The 20149-nt window shown below is 43.5% G+C and overlaps 1 protein-coding gene across 7 annotated transcripts in view; it reads right to left on the bottom strand.

Moving 5' to 3' along the window:
- The window catches only part of LOC116042530 (apoptosis-stimulating of p53 protein 1-like), a 51793-nt gene that overhangs the window by 12019 nt on the left and 19625 nt on the right, over positions 1-20149 (bottom strand). For 5 of the 7 annotated variants that reach the window (XR_004895754.1, XM_031288730.2, XM_031288727.2 and 2 more), the window contains 8 exons: positions 8978-9073; positions 6655-6711; positions 6186-6306; positions 5244-5323; positions 4957-5124; positions 4728-4868; positions 4389-4584; positions 3840-3968 (listed from right to left, as the gene is read on the bottom strand). Coding sequence is in view for 6 of the 7 variants with exons in the window: in XM_031288730.2 (XP_031144590.1) it covers positions 3840-3968; positions 4389-4584; positions 4728-4868; positions 4957-5124; positions 5244-5323; positions 6186-6306; positions 6655-6711; positions 8978-9073 (988 nt within the window). In the remaining variant the exon portion in view is untranslated. Of the gene's footprint in view, positions 1-3839; positions 3969-4388; positions 4585-4727; positions 4869-4956; positions 5125-5243; positions 5324-6185; positions 6307-6654; positions 6712-8977; positions 9074-15756; positions 16022-20149 lie in introns of those variants that run through there. The other 2 variants (XM_031288732.2, XM_031288731.2) reach the window with 2 other exon arrangements.

Below are 20149 nucleotides of genomic sequence, written 5' to 3'. Positions count from 1 at the left end.
ATTGTTGCGGGCAAAAATCCTTGATTATGCGGCACGTTTTCTTAAAAAATGCAATGGAATATGCGGGATATTTCTGCAATCTTCTGCGATGAAATTGCGGGAACTTGCAAAAATTGCGGGAACTTGCAAAAATTGCGGGAACTTGCAAAAACTGCGGTTTCATCATGGCTTCATCGCAGGGTTTGCAGCTTTTCGATGATGTTCACGTCGCGTAATTACGTCACTTCATAACGTCACTTCATAACGTCACTTCATAACGTTCCCATGGCAACAGGGGAAAATGGCTGCTCTTGTGTGAAGTAAACACAACATTTTTCAACTTTCTGCTGAAAAATGTGATGTAATGAATGTAATATATGTGACTTTCTTGCAACGAAAATGCGGGGATTATGAAATCATGCAAGCCCTGCATATTTTGCATGGAAATCGGCAATTTATGCGGTGAAAGTGCGGCGTATTCGAAAAAATGCGGCCCCCGCATAAATATGCAGACTTTGGCTGATTATGCATTGAATTATGCGATCGCATAATCGCGTTTTTCTGGAGGGACTGATTTTAAGCTGTTATCTAAACATTTGGCTTAATTCAATTCAATTCAATTCAATTTTATTTATAGTATCAAATCATAACAAGAGTTATCTCGAGACACTTTACAGATAGAGTAGATCTAGATCACACTCTATAATTTATAAAGTCCCAACAATTCAAGTAATTCCCCCAAGAGCAAGCATTTAGTGCGACAGTGGCGAGGAAAAACTCCCTTTTAGGAAGAAACCTCGGCCAGACTCAGGCTCTTGGTAGGCGGTGTTGGTTGGGGATGTGATGAACAGTAATGTAATGTAATGTAATGTAATGAACAGTGGCAATAATAGTCACAATAAAGATAATGGAACAGTGACTAGAAAGTGGTAGTCGTAGTAGTTAGCTCTCTCTGGCACAGCCACGTCATAGTTTTGGCACATACAAGAGTAATACTGATTAACTATTGAACCTGGGAGTCCTGCAGTCAGTGAGCTGTGCTGTACAGCCTGTTGACTGCGGCTTTAACCTGCTGACCTCAGGAAGAAAACGGTCACGGCAGGAAACAAACAGACAGCTCTGTGCGAGGTGGAAACTTGGCAATCTGCCTGAGAGCCCAGATTCAAACAGTCACTCAGTGTTGTAGAGGAAATACAGTATAGTTTACAGTACTTGCACCATCACAGAACGCCCTGATTCAAAAATACAAAGGGCTCAGGTTCAGTTTAAGGGTTTTAAGAAGCCTATCATACTCATCACTACTCTTCAGGTAGCATCTAATGTGAGTTTTTGAACGGTGATAATTAGTGGCAATATGAAATACCATATAGTCCAAAGAACACAAACTCCATAGTGAGACTTTCAATTATAATAGGAAAACACAATGAAACATATTAATGCATGATGTATAATGTGGAATCTGAACATGTCGCATCGCATTTAGTGAGAATTAAAGCAACAGTTTGAGTTAGAAGAAAAGATTTATACCACTCTCGTGTCTGTACTGCCAGCAGCTGGTTAGCTTAGCATAAGGACTGGCAGGAGGGGGAAAGAGCAACCTTGGCTCGGTCCAAAGGTAACAAAATGCTCCTGTTAGCACCACCTTAAGCTTACTAATTAACAAGACAAGACTCCGGGAAGTTGCATACAGGCATGAGAGTTGTATCGATCTTCTCATCTAACTTTCAGCAAGAAGGTGAAGAAGTATATTTCCCAAAATATACTGTTCCTACAAAGTCCATAAATATTTAAAGATTAATCAATACTACATTTAATACCTTGTACTGTAATTAATCAAGCCGCATACATCATATCACAGGTAACCAACACTGACTGGACCAAATGTGATTTTTCATAAAAGGACACGTTCTGTTTTTCTCTAAAACAGAAGCATCAGGATTTTTGAAGCCTTATCTATTGGTCATCAACTAAACCTCCTAATAGGACATTAAAAAAGAGAGATTTTTAATTCAGTGGAATATGAATCCATTCCTCTCAATCCTAAATAAATTATTCACTTGCATTCTAATGCTAATAGAATACATGGAATTCCTTGCTGTGATTTTTGTTTGCTGTAAGAACACTGTAGACAACTATGCTTATACTATATCAGCATTCATTCAGTATAATAGATAGTGCCTACATTTGTTAGAGTCTTAATCTCTCTGATGACAGCAACAACAGCTGCCATGACCCCCAACGCCCTCTTACCTAAAATCTCTCCTTATCTGACTCACACAGACACACTCACACACTCACCACGCACGCACGCACATGCACACACACGCACAAACAAACACACACACACACACACACACACACACACACACACACACACACACACACACATATATATATACACACACACACACAGAACACAGACTGTATTTAGCTACATGCGTACCTCAGACTTCCTTTCATTCATTTGTTGTGTCATTTGTTAGACTGTTGACATGGTTTACAAGTACGTGTTTTCCACATTACGTAAGCTGGGACAATAAATAGAGCTGTGGCATTTGCTTTGGCATTCAAGAGCACAATGGGAGTTGTATCGGTGCTAGTTCAAGACACTTCATTACACCCAGTAGTTTAAGTAAGTGAGTAGAAATGCTTTGCTAATTCCAGCCTGGGTGTACTGACATATTTACTACAAGCAAGTGTCCTGCAGACAGCAGAATGAGAGTGACCTGAAACAACATGGTCAGTGGTTAATGAGGCAAGGCAATTCTAGCTATGTGGAATGGATGTTGACATTAATAAGTTAAGCTAGTGTGATTATTAACTATGTGCCATGTTAAAGGAATAGATCCACAATTTGAGAACTACACTTATGACTCATTTCCACTGCATGGTTCGGCATCACTTTTCATCTCACTTTTGGTACCAGGTCCTTTTCTTTATTTCATTTTCCACTGCAGATAGTACCCCCTCAGCTGATTCTCAGCTAACTGCTAGATCAGCTTCTCAGCTGATCGCCATAGCGACGCCATGTGTAACTGCTGTGACCTTATCTTTAACGCGACACTCGCTGAATACTTTCATTGGAAACCAAACACCTAGTCAATTGTACAGCTTAGTGTACGCCGTAGTTTTTGCAGGATGCCATTTAAAAAAAAAATATCTGGCAATCAGTTCTGCAGTGTTTTAACTGTGCCTTCTAGTATCAGCTTCAAGGTGGTACCAAAAAAGTCGAGTTGAGTAGATCCGTGCCATGTAGTGGAGTTGCAGCATTATTTGCTTTCTTGCCGAGAGTAGTTGAGAGAAAAGATTGATACCAATCTCATGCCTGAACGGTAAATATGAAGCTTCAGCCATGTGATGTCAGCTTAGCTTAGCATAAAGACTGATAACAGCTACAATTTACCTGAAGGAATAATAGAATATGAGTCTCAGTCCAGACTGTGGTTTGCCCTCAGTTTATTTTGTTATGCTCCGCTTCCTAACCCTTAGCAGCTGCTGGCTATCAGATGTCTTGTCTGCGTCCTTATACACCCGACCCTTACATTTTGAGGTCATTTTCTGTAGCTGATTCAATTATGTTCTCCTAACCATCTGTTCTGTATAGTTAGACAAAAACACTCCACAGCATTCTTGGTTTGAATGCACCCTTCCATTCTTCAGCCCAGGGCTAAGAACATATCTGCCTTGGGATTAAGGCTCAATAAAACATACTTGTGTTAGAATCAGGCAGGAAATAGTATAAACAGACCCACTACTACACCTTAAGGTGCAGATAAAGGAGTGAGGAAGCAGGTGCTGCTAATCTATCACCAATGGAGCTTGTGGTGAGTAAGTTTCTCTAGCGCCTTCTAGGGACTCACTGTTGTTACTGTCGCCCCCCTGAGGGAACTGAGGTCCCTCCCACGTCTCAGTGGGCTCTGACAGGACGATGTCTAAATCTGACACTTTCCATTGGCTAGGAGGCTTCCTGATGCCACTCCTGTCCTCCTCTGCATGGCCACCACGAAAGACAGTAACGAAACCAACCAGGACAGAAACAAGCACCGAAACAACATCAACACGAACATGAACATTATCACGATGACATCGTGATGGTGTCACAAAACAGGGACAGGAACAGTCACAACAGCAAGCACCACCACAACATCAACAAGTGACAAAACGATGATCACAAAATCACCAGTAACAGTAACACATCACATTTAAGGTAACAACAACAACAACAGATAAGGGAAGAGGAAAAGAAGGAGCCAACAGACAGGAAAAAGAAATAGACAGCAAGTTAGAGCCTAGACAGAGATATAAGATAAGACATATAAGAAACTCTAATGTGAAACAGACTGATCAGAGTCTTGTGCAGTGCCTTAAAATATCAAAAAAAGGGGGAAAAAAATGGTAATTTTACCAACCTGAGAGGGAGCGGATGTGGCTGAGCGGGGTGGGTTTGGGCGGTGGATCAGCTGGCAGGGGGTACCCCCCCTCCTGTCTCCCCTCTGCTGGAACCTGGACGTAAGGGCAGACTGCTGCTACTCGCCCTGAAACTCCACCTCCTGGGTGGGAAGAGGTCTGCGGCGAGGACAGGCCTGCTCCATTCATACGACTCAACTGAAAGGGTGTAAAGATGGACAAACAGAATTAGAACCACATTAACGTTACACCAACTGTCAAGAAAAATTTAAAAAAGCAAATAAGGTGCGCTTTCATTAGCTGATGACTTGTGAAGGAAAGACTTTAGTAAAGTTGTGTACCTCTGCTCTCTTCTTATGCAGTCGTTCTCTCAGGTCTCCGATGCGTTGATCCATCACCGTCACCTGGGCGTTCCTCTTGTTCAGCAGTTCCTTGTTCTGAGCCAACTTGCTGCTCTGCTCCAGGTTATGACGGTTACGAGCCTGAAACGCACAGCATTAGAACTTATACACTCTTCTTCCATTCTTTCAAATGCTGAAAGAAGGAGATAATCCTAATGGTATAATTTACCTGCAGCTCCTGGTAGAGTTTCCTCAGTTCCAGGGCTGCAGGACCAGACAGGGGTGAGCCTTTCTGGCCAGTGGGTGCCCCCTGGGACCCGGTGTGTGCCACCTGAGCTGGTGCAACAGGGTGTAGCTGAAGGCGTCCTTTCCTTAAATCCTCCAGCTGCTGGGTCAACTGGTAAAAACCAATCAGAGAGAACTTAACAACTCACCCGACTCAAACTCAGTTGTGCTTGGTGTTGACTGGTATAATAAAAACAAAACACCTCAGTGAGAAACAACTGTCCGCGTTACCTGGTCGACTCTGACCACCGCGGACTGCAGTTCTGCCTGCTTCTCCTGGAACAGGCTGCTGACATGGTCAATCTCTGCAGCTGGACACAGACACCAGAACAACACAATTAGACTGAAATATTTAAAGTAAAATGCCATTCTCTTTGCTTATTAATTAAGGCTATTTCTTAGCCTAGAAATCTAGACACACCCTAGCGGCAGCAAATGTAATTTGCAGCCAGCGTCGTCTAGCAACTCTCCGTTGGCGTGCGAGCTGGAAAACCAAACTCTGGCCGGGCCAATCACATCGTGTATAGAGTTGGTGGGCGGGCTTAACATAATGACGGCAGAGTTGCGACAGTTCTGCGTGAATTCCCTGCTACTTGAAAACAAAGAAGATGGCTACTGCTGCTGGCGAACAGCAGTCTTGCAAATCGGCTTTGGCCGCGACTCTGGAAGACTTGTTCGTTAAGCTTTTCTTTGAGAAAAGAACAAAGAACGATACTGAACTAGCTCTGACTACGTCACCTTCTTCGTTGCTCTGGTTGGTTGTAGCGCTATCCTATTGCGTGCAGAGGGAATTTGAAAGACAACCGTTTATCCCGCCCCTCGGATTGAGCCCTGCCAATGGTGAGTTCCCAGACCCAACATCTTGATGTGGGTCTGGCTTGTCAGGCTAGCTATTTCTAATTTGTTTCTATGTTTGCATGCATCTACAGCAATATGTAAGAGCCAAAAATATGTGGTCTATATCACCTATTGCAATTTATTAGCTTCTGACTCCTATCACTTTTGGAATGGACATGGTGACCATGGCATTTAGGTTGAAATGGTCACCTTCAAACTGAGTGTATTTGTAGCCACAGTTTTGCACATACTATTCACTATTATACGATTAATATTCAGTCATAAAGCAGCGTCTGTAATCCATAGTGATAATCTCTGCATTGGGTTTCGGCTTACAGAGGTTTCCGTTGATCAGTTTGCTGTAGTCGACTTGTCCTCTCATGGCTCGGATCTTCTTCAGCTTGGCTTCCTGAGTCTCCACTCGCTCCTTCAGCCGCTGCAGCTTCTCAGCTTCAGACTAAACAAGAGAGAAGAAGAAGAAGAAAAGAATATCCATTTGCATTTTCATCTCATTTTAATCAGCTCTTAAAAAGTTGCCCAAATAAATAATTGTGTTTCCATAACTTGAGCTGAATAAACAGGCTACATTTTAAAGTTATACCTTGCTATACCCAACTTATAAACATTCACTTTAGGTTATAGTGGGGCTTTGACTAATAAACCTTGGTGGAAAAAAAGTGGCAACCACCCTACAGTTTATATGTCACATAAAGGGTTTTAACATAAAAAATATGTTCTGGTGATCTTATAGAATTTATTTATTTTTTAAAGACTGATAACAGACAGACAGACATATGGTCCCCACCTGCGTCTGTCCCTGGTTAGATCTGCCTCCTTGGTGAAGATACCTCAGTCTCTGCTCCTGGAAGAAAAGAAAAAAAGGTAAGGACATATACAATTTTGAGATTTTTGTTCATTTGCAGTTGTGATGGCACAAATATGACCCCAGTTTACCAAACTACTTGCTCTAACATTTGTTTCATGAAGCACTTTTTGTGATTTTTTTTTTTCTTAATTCCAAATGGGTGAGGCCAAGTTTCTACTTTTTCTCTCATCCTTCAAGGCGAATTATTATTTTCTCAATGAACTAGATCGATGGAGTCTGACAGTTACACAAACATTTTCTTTTTAATTTTGAAGCATTTTGATTATTTCACATGAGAAATTTCAATATTGGTGTTTTTTTTGTCTTAGTTTCAAATATATATATATATATATATATATATATATATATATATATAAAAATACTTACTTTTTTGAAATGTCAGTTTGTCATTTAGAATTTCTTTGTATTGACTAATAGAGATGCTGTCAGAAAAGAAAGAGAATAGAAATATTGCTGTTGCTGTTATCACACTGATAATGACATTATATCCTCATCAATTAAGCGATATGTGATACAAATACCATTTACTGGTTTGCAAGAAAGATATGCTGGAAGACTAATAAAAGTCCCTGTATTGGAAACTTAGTTTGCAGTTAGAAAAGTTAGCAATTAAAGCCCACGTACAGACTGATTCATTAATAGTTCCCTCACTTCCGTTAATTTACGGTACTTTCACTAAATTTGTTGCGCCATAGATCAGGACAACAGACCTCTTGTTACAGCACATATTTTTAGCAGAGACATTGCACACCATGCTGAAGCAGTGATATCCAGGGGTCCTATCAGAGATACAGTGATGACAGAAAAGCTCAAAGATGGCACGAGCTATTTTGTTAATATTGGCACCTTGACTTACATATATGACACTAAAAATGTCATGACTTTGTACTAGCAGCATGATGCATTACTCTGCCACCCTTTCCCCACGTCATGCATAATTTAAAAGACATCATATTTAATAATATATTGATTTGTGTGTATTTTGGATGCATATACACACATTATAAAGCACATAGCCTACAGAGGAGGAACACAGACAGACAGAAAGGAGAAGAGGGAGGCCTGTGTGATGCTGACTGAGGCAGTTTGCACCTCTCTCTGTATTGTGCTGGCACGTAGTACAGCTGACCTGTGTGTCTCTCTCAACACACACGCACGCACGCACACACACTCAGAGGAAGAGGAAGAGGGAAATGGAATGTTGACAAGAAGCCTCTTATCATTCACTGGAAACACACGCACACATACATTCACAACGGTTCCCACATACTCAAGTAACCGATTACATAACAGTAGCTTGTTTCATTAGACAGTGCAGAAGTAAAAGTGCATGCACTAGGTGCCAGTACAGTAGCTGGGTTTTGGACTTTTTTTTTCCCCAGAAGTCGTCAATCAATTATATAAATGTTACAAGGATAAAAACAGCCTCTTCGTGGCAGCTGGAAGACCTTTCCATTCAGTAAGACAAGGAAATACTTAAACACTTACACACTGGAAGGAAACACTTAATAGCTGTCATTTAGAAGGGAAATTGCTGCTTTTAAAAATGCTGAATATCAGCATAATGTTGCCAATAAATACTGTAAAAAACCTCAGTACCACAGTTGGCCTTGAAAAACCCAAATTGGCCAAATCAAAGTTAATGGCTGAAAATAACTTCATCAAATTAATGGAGAGACTAACAAATTAAAAGATTCTTTTTTTTTTTTTTTGGTTCGCCCTTCTGTGTCTTTCCTTTGAGTATAATTCTGCTTCAACTTCCCAGCAGCTCCCTGATGACCTCATTTCCTGTAAACTCAAAGGTCACTTCCTAGTGTGGGAATGGCCACAATCTGTGTCTCACACACACACACACACACACACACACACACACACACACACACCAATGTTGTCACACACAAAATGGTTTTCTATTGGTTAAAAAAAATTAGTTGTTCTTTCCTGGCAGTCCTTACACCCTGACCTGGATCACATGTCCTGTTTCCAAGGAAGACGTATGGGTCTTGATCCCACACACACACACACACACACACACACACACACACAAATTCCTCCAAGGCCGTAGCTCCTGGGGCCTCAAAGCCAACCTTTTTCAGACAGACTCTAATGTAGATAACCTTACACTAACTGACAGGCAATCCTTCCAACTGCTCTGTGTGTGTGTGTGTGTGTGTGTGTGTGTGTGTGCGCGCACAAGTTAGTGTTGTGTGTGCGTGCGTACGTGTGTGCGTGCACAATTTACCTTGGCGACCAACATCTGTTGCTGAGCCTCTATTTGTTGCTGTTGTCTAGTGGCCATTTCCTGGAGCTCAGAGAGGGTCAGCTCCACACGGGGAACCTTCACACACACACACACACACACACACACACACACACACACACACACACACGTCACATATCTTAATACAGTATGTCCATAGAAAAAGCTTGTGTTTGCCCCTGTGTATCACTGCTTCCATCCATTACACATTACTGAGTTTAGGACTGTTACTGACAATATTGAAACCCAAACAGTGACAGAAGATAAATGCTATTCTACAGCATACAGCTGCACACACATATCACCTCACACTTTAGGTCATAGGTCACCATCAGTGTGCTACAGAAATGTTATTAGGCTAGCAGCTGGTGGCCTTGGCAGAGTGACAGAATTATAGTTTTGGTTCGGGGGTAAATCGCCGGAATCCTATCTACTCTGGTCATTAAAGGTGTGTGACACAGACATCAACATCAGCACGAAAAAAAATTTAATGACACTGATCATTTGTCCTGTATTTTACTATCAGAGGAGTGTTTTATCAAACCGGGCTCACACCAGAACACTTTGTTATAGCTGTGTTTGTATATTTCCTTAAGAACAAACATTTCTGTGATTGTACTTGTACTGTGTGTGTGTGTGTGTGTGTGTGTGTGTGTGTCTTTCTGCCTTTAGCAGACAACAGCAGAAGGTTTCTGCCCAGTCACATCCTGCTATTGTCTATGTTCACACACACACACACACACACACACACACACACACACACACACACACACACACACACACACACACACACACACACACACACACACAGACACACTGCACCTGGTCTGACTCTGTTGCATTCATTCTCAGTATACAGTGAAAAATGAATTACTCTCCTAGTCAATAAATATTTAAAAGCTGCTAAATGGTATTTGTCCAATGGAAAACATGTTTGGGCTACTTTCTAGACCTGCGACTACATAGTTACAACAACAGATGTTGTATCAAATAAAGCTATAATGTACTGTAGATTAGAATACAATACAATATTGGAATATCAAGTCTTGCCTTACAAAGCAGATCTTTGACCATCAGCAGAAATGTGCGAATGATGCAGTATGATGTCAGTATATCAGTATAGCTTATTGCATGATGTATTGCAGGATAAAAATGTCATATGACATATGTTTGTGCCTCCTTATACGTAAATGAGGATGAGATAACAATAGGAACAGAATTCAAAATACTGTAGTCCAACACAATATCACCACAAAGTACAGTAGTACACATAAACAACTAAAGCAGAAGTCTCAATAAACACATTTCGAGGTAGAATGAATAGCATACCTGTTGTAGTCCATTGCATTACATCATACAGATGTTTTTGTTTCACAGTTAGTGTATCTTATTTACATGACTTGATCAGTGTAAAAGAAATGGGGTAAACTGACCCTTAAAACAGAACTTGAGCAAACTGTTGATAAACTTGATTAGTTACTTTAACTGCCTGAACTGAGCATTGCTCTAAAACATCAGTTGAAAATGGAAGCTGCAGATATTTATAGAGGCCTATTATTGAGATTTAAGTGGTCTAGACATCAAGGTCTTGAACAACATTATGTGGACTTTATTTGAAACATAATTTCTGCCAGACATGGGAGAGAAATTGTCTCAAAGGGATTGGAGGCTTCAGTCAATTTTGGTAAATGTTCAAAAAAGAAGTCTTCACATATCTTAGTGGATGCTTTAATGTCATGACTCAGAGAGGAGCTGATGAAGAACTCCATTACCCTGAACTGAGCCCTGAGGGTTATGGCAATTCTTAGATATGAAATCAGTGAGACAAATTAAACCCACTTGTCATTTAACGACTCAGGGAGTGGAATCTCTAACTCTGTCAGCATTATCGCTATGCTAAATATCAGTATCAGTGATTTATGACACTGATATCCACAATGTGCTATAGGCAGCATCACTGCCTCCATGCTGACTTGTTTCATTCTTAAAAACATAATGCTGACACAGAGTATTTCAACATAATGCAGACTACATTGTGTTTTAGACAATGGCATTGTGCACATTACACTGGTTTTTCCAGTCAGTGGTGCCACATGTCATTAGCTAACTGCTGACTTGTGGGATTCTGCAGATTCTCACTTTCATGTGTATTATGAGTCTGCAGATACTAACTGATCTCCTGCCAAAGCACTCTGGTATCACCCCATATGTAGTGAAATATTTGATGAAATGCCAGCAGGGACTGTGGTCTATGCTGAGTCATGGTTTGGCATCGCTTATACCATTAGTATCTTAGCGTTCCCGCTTTGTGGATTTATAGCACAGTACAGTAGGTCATTAGCTTTAATCTGTAGCATACATGCTAGCTAGCTAGTAAACGAGTTTCAGTGTGCTGCTGGCCAATCCAGTGGAACAGGAAAGAACCAGACTGACTGCTGAACCCATGTTCACCTAAAAATAATAATTTTAATAAGTCTAGCCAACTAGTATTTCTGGTGACAACTAGCGAGAGTAGCGACGTTTGATCAAGTAGTCAACTAATCGCGCACATCACTAATCTGAACTTGTCCTGGTAGGATAGATGTCCAACCGTTCCTCGGTAGCCCAGATGTTAAAATCTTATTTACATCTTGTAATTTGGTGACCTGATTTTTTTACTTGACCTGAATTTTTAGATCCAAAAATAAACTTGAATATAGTTAATAATATTGGACAAATTTTCCTATTTGAATTTGCAAAGCAAAAAAACACGTTTGAAATGAGGTTTTTGAAGTTGCAGAACTTGAAATTATCTACTAAAAATATTAGACAGGGAATGTTAAACCAGATGAGGGGCCAGACAAAGAATGGTTCAAAAACCCTATGAAAAAACGAGGTAGAGATGATGTGACCCTGCCCGGAGGAAGCCCGGGGCCCCCGTCTGGAGCCAGGCCCAGATGGAGGGCCCGTCAGCGAGCGCCTGGTGGCCGGGTTTGCCACGGAGCCCGGCCGGGCACAGCCCGAAAAAGCTACGTGGCACCTCTCTCTCCAACCCATGGGCCCACCACCTGTGGGAGGAACCGCTGGGGTCGGGTGCGCTGCCACATGGGTGGCAGTGAAGGTCAGGGGCCTCGACGGACCAGACCCGGGCAGCAGACGCTGGCGCTGGGGACGTGGAACGTCACCTCTCTGTGGGGGAAGGAACCGGAACTTGTGCGGGAGGTGGAGCGCTACCAGTTGGATCTGGTGGGGCTTACCTCTACGCACAGTCTCGGTTCTGGAACCATACTCCTGGATAGGGGTTGGACTCTTTTCTTCTCCGGAGTTGCCCAGGGTGTGAGGCGCCGGGCGGGTGTGGGGATACTCACAAGCCCCCGGCTGAGCGCCGCTACGTTGGAGTTTACCCCGGTGGACGAGAGGGTCGCCTCCCTACGCCTGCGGGTTGTGGGGGGGAAAACTCTGACTGTTGTTTGTGCGTATGCACCAAACAAGAGCTTGGAGTATTCGGCCTTCTTGGAGACCTTGAATGGAGTCCTGTATGGGGCTCCAGTAGGGGACTCCATAGTTCTGCTGGGGGACTTCAACGCGCACGTGGGCAATGATGGAGACACATGGAGAGGCGTGATTGGGAGGAACGGCCTCCCTGATCTAAACCAGAGTGGTTGTTTGTTGTTGGACTTCTGTGCTAGTCATGGATTGTCTATAACGAACACCATGTTCGAACATAGGGATGCTCATAAGTGTACTTGGTACCAGAGCACCCTAGGCCAAAGGTCAATGATCGATTTTATAATCGTTTCATCTGATCTGAGGCCGTATGTTTTGGACACTCGGGTGAAGAGAGGGGCAGAGCTGTCAACTGATCACCATCTGGTGGTGAGTTGGGTCAGAGGGTGGGGGAAGACTCTGGACAGACCTGGTAAACCCAAACGGGTAGTGCGGGTGAACTGGGAACGTCTGGAGGAGGCCCCTGTCCGACAGACTTTCAACTCACACCTCCGGCGGAGCTTTTCGTGCATCCCTGTGGAGGCTGGGGGCATTGAACCCGAGTGGACAATGTTCAAAGTTTCCATTGCTGAAGCTGCGGCGGGGAGCTGTGGTCTTAGGGTCTTAGGTGCCTCAAGGGGCGGCAACCCACGAACACCGTGGTGGACACCGGTGGTCAGGGAAGCCGTCCGACTGAAGAAGGAGTCTTTCTGGGATATGTTATCCCAGGGGACTCCGGAGGCAGTTGCAAGGTACCGAAGGGCCCGAAGGGCTGCAGCCTCTGCCGTGAAAGAGGCAAAGCAGCGGGTGTGGGAGAAGTTCGGAGAAGACATGGAGAAGGACTTTCGGTCGGCACCAAGGTGCTTCTGGAAAACCGTTCCCCACCTCAGGAGGGGGAAGCGGGGAACCATCCAAGCTGTGTACAGTAAGGATGGGACGCTGCTGACCTCAACTGAGGAGGTAATAGGGCGGTGGAAGGAGCACTTTGAGGAACTCCTAAATCCGACTAATACGCCCTCTATGGTAGAGGCAGAGCTGGAGGATGATGGGGGATTGTCGTCAATTTCCCTGGTGGAAGTTGCTGAGGTAGTTAAACAACTCCACAGTGGCAAAGCCCCAGGGATTGATGAGATCCGTCCAGAAATGCTTAAAGCTCTGGGTGTGGAGGGGTTGTCTTGGTTGACACGCCTCTTCAACATTGCGTGGAAGTCGGGGACGGTGCCTAAGGAGTGGTAGACCGGGGTGGTGGTTCCCCTTTTCAAAAAGGGGGACCAGAGGGTGTGTGCCAATTACAGGGGTATCACACTTCTCAGCCTCCCCGGTAAAGTCTACTCCAAGGTGCTGGAAAGGAGGGTTCGGTCGATAGTCGAACCTCAGGTTGAAGAGGAACAATGCGGATTCCGTCCTGGTCGTGGAACAACGAACCAGATCTTTACTCTCGCAAGGATCCTGGAGGGAGCCTGGGAGTATGCCCAACCGGTCTACATGTGCTTTGTGGATCTGGAGAAGGCGTATGACCGGGTCCCCCGGGAGACATTGTGGGAGGTGCTGCGGGAGTATGGGGTGAGGGGGTCCCTTCTCAGGGCCATCCAATCTCTGTACGACCAAAGCGAGAGCTGTGTCCGGGTTCTCGGCAGTAAGTCGGACTCGTTTCAGGTGAGAGTTGGCCTCCGCCAGGGCTGCGCTTTGTCACCAATCCTGTTTGTAGTATTTATGGACAGGATATCGAGGCGTAGTCGGGGTGGAGAGGGGTTGCAGTTTGGTGAGCTGGGGATCTCATCGCTGCTTTTTGCAGATGATGTGGTCCTGATGGCATCGTCGGCCTGTGACCTTCAGCACTCACTGGATTGGTTCGCAGCCGAGTGTGAAGCAGCTGGGATGAGGATCAGCACCTCTAAATCTGAGGCCATGGTTCTCAGCAGGAAACCGATGGAGTGCCTTCTCCAGGTAGGGAATGAGTCTTTACCCCAAGTGAAGGAGTTCAAGTACCTTGGAGTCTTGTTCGCGAGTGAGGGAACAATGGAGCGGGAGATTGGTCGGAGAATCGGCGCAGCGGGTGCGGTATTACACTCAATTTATCGCACCGTTGTGACGAAAAGCGAGCTGAGCCAGAAGGCAAAGCTCTCAATCTACCGGTCAGTTTTCGTTCCTACCCTCACCTATGGTCATGAAGGCTGGGTCATGACCGAAAGAACGAGATCCAGGGTACAAGCGGCCGAAATGGGTTTCCTCAGGAGGGTGGCTGGCGTCTCCCTTAGAGATAGGGTGAGAAGCTCAGTCATCCGTGAGGAGCTCGGAGTAGAGCCGCTGCTCCTTCGCGTCGAAAGGAGCCAGTTGAGGTGGTTCGGGCATCTGGTAAGGATGCCCCCTGGGCGCCTCCCTAGGGAGGTTTTCCAGGCACGTCCAGCTGGGAGGAGGCCTCGGGGAAGACCCAGGACTAGGTGGAGGGATTATATCTCCAACCTGGCCTGGGAACGCCTCGGGATCCCCCAGTCGGAGCTGGTTAATGTGGCTCGGGAAAGGGAAGTTTGGGGTCCCCTGCTGGAGCTGCTACCCCCGCGACCCGTTACCGGATAAGCGGAAGAAGATGGATGGATGGATGGATGTTAAACCACCTAAATTAGAAAGATGGTTTTCAAAATGAAGCATTTCAAAGCTATGAAGTACTAAGTAGTGACTAAATTTCACATCTAGGAATTCAGATGCATGCAAGATTAAAATCCTTATGGCCTTGTTTGCTTCCATATACTTGCATAAGATGTAATAAAAAGGTGAGTAAACAGAAATCCTTATTTTTTTTTACTGACTGTTTTACTGTTTGACCTGACAGGTAGACAAAAACATCTTTGCCATTAATAACCTAGATGCTATAAAGCTAACATTTTAAAGATACAGTATCTGGATGCAATATGCAACACTATTTGCATTGTAAATTCCTTTGACAACACCCAAGATTTTAAAGCCTTAGTCTGCAAGATTGTCATCGGTTGGACTAAAGATCACTTGTCAGTCAAAACAGTGTGGTCAGTAGTGTGACATTAGTGTCCGGGGATTTTCTGTGGATGAAGTTTATATCATCTAGGCACTGCTATGTCCTCCTAATCTTTCTGATGGTGACATGCATCCCACAGCTGCAGAAAAGTTAACAATTTGCCTGACACTTAACAAAGGTGTCATGCATTCTGCTGCTCACGCTGTCAACACACGCTACAACACCCTGCAGACTGCGCTGCTGCGAGCGCCCCGGCTGACATTAACATGCAGTTTCTATCAGCTTCCTGCCGTCCTGTATTTACCTGCAGGCTGTCCCATGTGATCCTGCAGGAGCGGACTTTAATTTTGCTGCATTGTCCTTCAACAGTAAATTCCTGCACCAAATCCACCTCATTCCACTCCATCCTCACAGCCTGTCAGAGAATCAGCGGACCTTTATGGTTTCAGATGGAAAAATGTTGCCAGAGAGACTTGACAGAGAGAAGCTTAAAGGGGGACGGGGGAACGAGAGCGATCCTTATCACAACTTTCCCTCTCGTCCGCCCGGTGATGTGCTGTGATTTACGACACTCTCTCCCCCTCTCTCCCTCTCTCTCCCTCTCGCTCAGCCAACACTCCCTCCACCCCCCTCCCTCTTTCTCTCTCTCTCTCATACAAACTCTCTCCAGCATTGGTGTGTTCTCATATGACATGTAAAGCCCACTAATGTGACACTGCATTCAATTACTAAAGTAAACAAACATGAAAACATATAAACCGGTACAAAAAGAGAGGTCATCACCGCATCTTTTTTTTTTTTATACCTCCCTGTTTTTCTCTATCCTTCCATCTTTCTCCACACCTTCTCCATCCTTCTTAATCCCCATATCTTTCTATCTGCATCCCTTCATCTCTCTTTCTCTTTATGCCATCCATCTGCAGCTGGCTTTTTACTGCAGCAGCAGCGACATCCCCTTTTCTCTTTCTCTCGCTCTCTCTCTCTCGCTCTCTGTCTCTCCCCCCTCACACCTCCCTCTTTCTTTCTCCCACTTTCTCTCAGAAGGGAAATCACTGCACCACAGCCTGATGAGGCACAAGCTGCTCTCAATCAACCTCTGCCTCCTGCTCCAGATGTGTGTTATGAGGAAGAGGATGATGATGATGATGATGATGATGATGATGATGATGATGATGATGATGATGATGCTGGCAGATTAACAGCCGTGGCAGGGTGCCGCCGGATGCGTCCAGCGACACACACGTGCACCTGACATGTACAGTATGTGCACACACACAGACACACGCTAGAATAACAGCTGACTCCTTCTGCGTCATATTGTCCTCCACTTTTTCTCTCTCTCGCTCTCTGCAACACACTCACAGACACAGTGACATGTGACTTAACTGCTGCGTCACACATTTTCTTTTTCACTCTGTGAAACAGACATACATCTGTCTTTCACTCAGATGAACGCACGCACGCACACACACACACACACACACACACACACACACACACACACACACAATAATGAAAGCAGACTGGAATTTTTGCCAGTGCTGCTGTTCTGGGTGCAGGGCAGGCATCTGTGGGTGTGAGGGGGCTTTGTGTGTGTTGGTTGCAAACATAACATGTAGGCCTATTAAAAGTGATTTATTATGTTTTAAGAATGAAATATAACATATTATAGCAGTAGTGATAGTACTGAAATTGGATGACATTTGCATTATTATTCAATCGTTTTTTAAGGCTGAAATTAATAGGTTTTTATAATTGTCTTGAAAGGGTTGGCAGCTCTTTAAAGGAAAAGTCACATTTATTTTGATGAGGTATGACTTTGCACATTGCATATTCACAATTAGAATGTATGCATGCAGGGCTCCAGACTGTTTTTACTAGGAGCACTGTAGGCCCTAACTGAAAATTGTAGGGGCACAGGCAGAAAATTTAGGGGCGCACACCTTAAATCGACCTGCAGCACAATTTTTTCACATTTCCCCCATTTGAACTGTTTTACTGATAAATGCTTTGGTAATACATACAGAAACTACAAGTTGCTGTTTTATTTTAGTTTGCAGTCACATTTTAATTGAATGGTGCTTATACACATCCAGAAATGTAAACAAAGTATTATTACTGTCAATGTACTGTATTACTGCCTCATACAGGCTCTCCCTCCTCCCTCCCTGTCTTTTTTTGTTAACACTGAAACAACAATCATATACTGCATATGGTGATTAAACTTCCACAGTCTAACTAAGTGTCTAACACCCAGTTTGGGAAAGATTAAGTGATGAGCGAGCCAGAGAGAGGAGCTCACAACACTCAAAACACACAAGCACTATTTGTTTTGACGAGGTAAATAGTTATATATTTGATCAGCAACTGTCTATTCAAAATTAAAAAATGAACGTGCAGTTTGCTCATGGCCGGGCAAACCAAGCAGCGTGAATGTATTTTTGTTTTCATAGAAGTGGTCTCCGCTCTCTGCTGTCACATCTCTACCTCTCTCACCCTGGTGAGGAAGCGTTACCACGGCTGGTGGCGAATGTCGGAGCTAACAGTAGCATTGATGTAAAAATGCAAATACATCGGTGAAAGCACAGGCAATTAAGTGATATCCTGCAGTTGTGGGGTTGAAAAAAATCTAGTCTTTTTGTCTGCAACTGAGACAACACTAAGTAAAAATGTGGTCAATTTTGTGACCAAATTGAGTACTAAAATACTGACGAGGGCTACCAACCTTTCTCCGCTGATTTGAGACGGTAATCAATACTCCTTATCAGGTATCTCTACGCAGCATTTTCCTCGCCAATGTACGGTCTTTAGCAAACAAAATGGATGAACTTCGGCTGCGGATCACCACTCATAAATGGATTATGGACTGCAACATCATGATTTTCACCATTTCGATCATTAGGTCGCAGTCTGGAGCCCTGGGATGTGTTTTCAGGAAGCCTAACTCACTTTACAACAGTATGTAAGCATATCATTCATCTAAAGGCTCAAATTCTGGACTTGAATCATATTTCTCCAACTAAACTAAACATTTTCTCTTATTGGCTCAACTGAATACAGGTTAGACTTGGAGGAATACAGACATGTTAAACACTACTTGATATTGGTAGAGCTCAGTGTTGCCAGATCGAATCCCGTATTGGACTCCAATGACTGTGGGAGGCTTGTGTTAATTCAGACTACTTGGTCAGTTTTCCTTGAATAAATGTTACAGGCTAAATTCCAATAATTCAGCCCTTACTCTGATCCAATTAGTATAGAGATTGACAAAGATGCCATCGTTGTGTCTAATCTGCTGCAACTTGAAGAAAAGGAAGAAGTAGAAGAAGAAGTAGAGGAGTAAGAAGAAGAGACAAAAATGGCACTGAGTTGGGTAGGCTCGACCTACTGTGATTAAAGTCTTACATAAATACTTTTTTGTTTAATGTAACATTATCCTAGACTTCCGAGAGATTTACTTTGGTAACTTACTTTTTCAATATAATTACTGTGGTTATGAAATTGTTTCAACTACAAAGCCTACTTTTAAAACACTTTTTTTTCTTGCACCCATGTTCAGCCACAGGACATCATGGAGGTTCTGAGGAGCCAAATACCTGCCTAGAACCACATAATGGCCATAAATATTTTGACTAGATGTATGAATAGTTGTGACAAATGTGAATGTTAGTTGTTTTTTTTAACAATATATCATTATATCACACTTCAGACTTTGAAAAAACTAACATTATTTCATAAGGACAAAGAAACTCCTCTCCAATCCGAAGCAATAAAACTGGGCTTCTGCACTTTTATGACAACTGGGCCAGGCTTGCAGCTTGTGCTGGCAACACTGGTAGAGCTGCTTACAGGCTTTCCAGTTGCAAATAATCAGTGTGGCATGAGCAGACCATGGGACACAGACAAGTCTCTTTATACTGTTTTCTCTCTCTCTCAGTGGGACTGATGCCATTCATTCAGCATGTCAGAACTAAGTGTGAAGCCTTACTCAGGATGAACACAAAGTCATACGCAAGACAACATTTGAACTTTGGTTTAAGAGGTCCTATTTAGTGCTTTGATTATTGAATGCAATAGTCTGCCACTGTATTGGTGTCAATAAATGTTCAAGCCAATTTGCTATAATTGCGCAACCAACCTGTAAGAAGTGATGTGCTAACAAGCAGTCCTTCAGAACAATGACATTGTAATTCACTGGTCTTTGCGGCAGTTCACATATGTTGCCATCACGGTTATAATCTGAAGCACATGGGGATATTTGACCTTCTCAGTGTGTGAGTATTACGTTTCCCAACAGTATATGTTCTCAGAGTTATGCACATATATACTAGGAACATAAACACAGACATGTTGTTCTGATCACACGTCCCTCCAGTAATGAAACCCATCCCCCTTTCTCATCTGCTGTACGCCTCCAGTAAAAATATTCCTCTTAATCTACAATAACAGCCTTCAGACATTCCTGCAGCCCTGGCTGAACCAAAGTGGAAAACTCTGTAACCAGAACCACTCCAGTGACTGACGTTCACACAGCAAGGTGGCCTGCTGGTTACAGAGATCATCATGTAACTGAAAGGTCACATCTTTGAACCCTAACACTGACAGCTTGTCTATCAACAGTATTGTGTCCTGAGCAAAGCAGTGAAGACCCTCAGCCCGAATTTAGGAACAAGGAACATTTAGGAAGACCTGCTGGA

The sequence above is a fragment of the Sander lucioperca genome, chromosome 18 (assembly GCF_008315115.2).
Source record: "Sander lucioperca isolate FBNREF2018 chromosome 18, SLUC_FBN_1.2, whole genome shotgun sequence".
Lineage (NCBI taxonomy): Eukaryota > Metazoa > Chordata > Actinopteri > Perciformes > Percidae > Sander > Sander lucioperca.
Note: the sequence above shows the minus strand (reverse complement) of the source record. Positions and strands in the feature narration are given on the sequence as shown.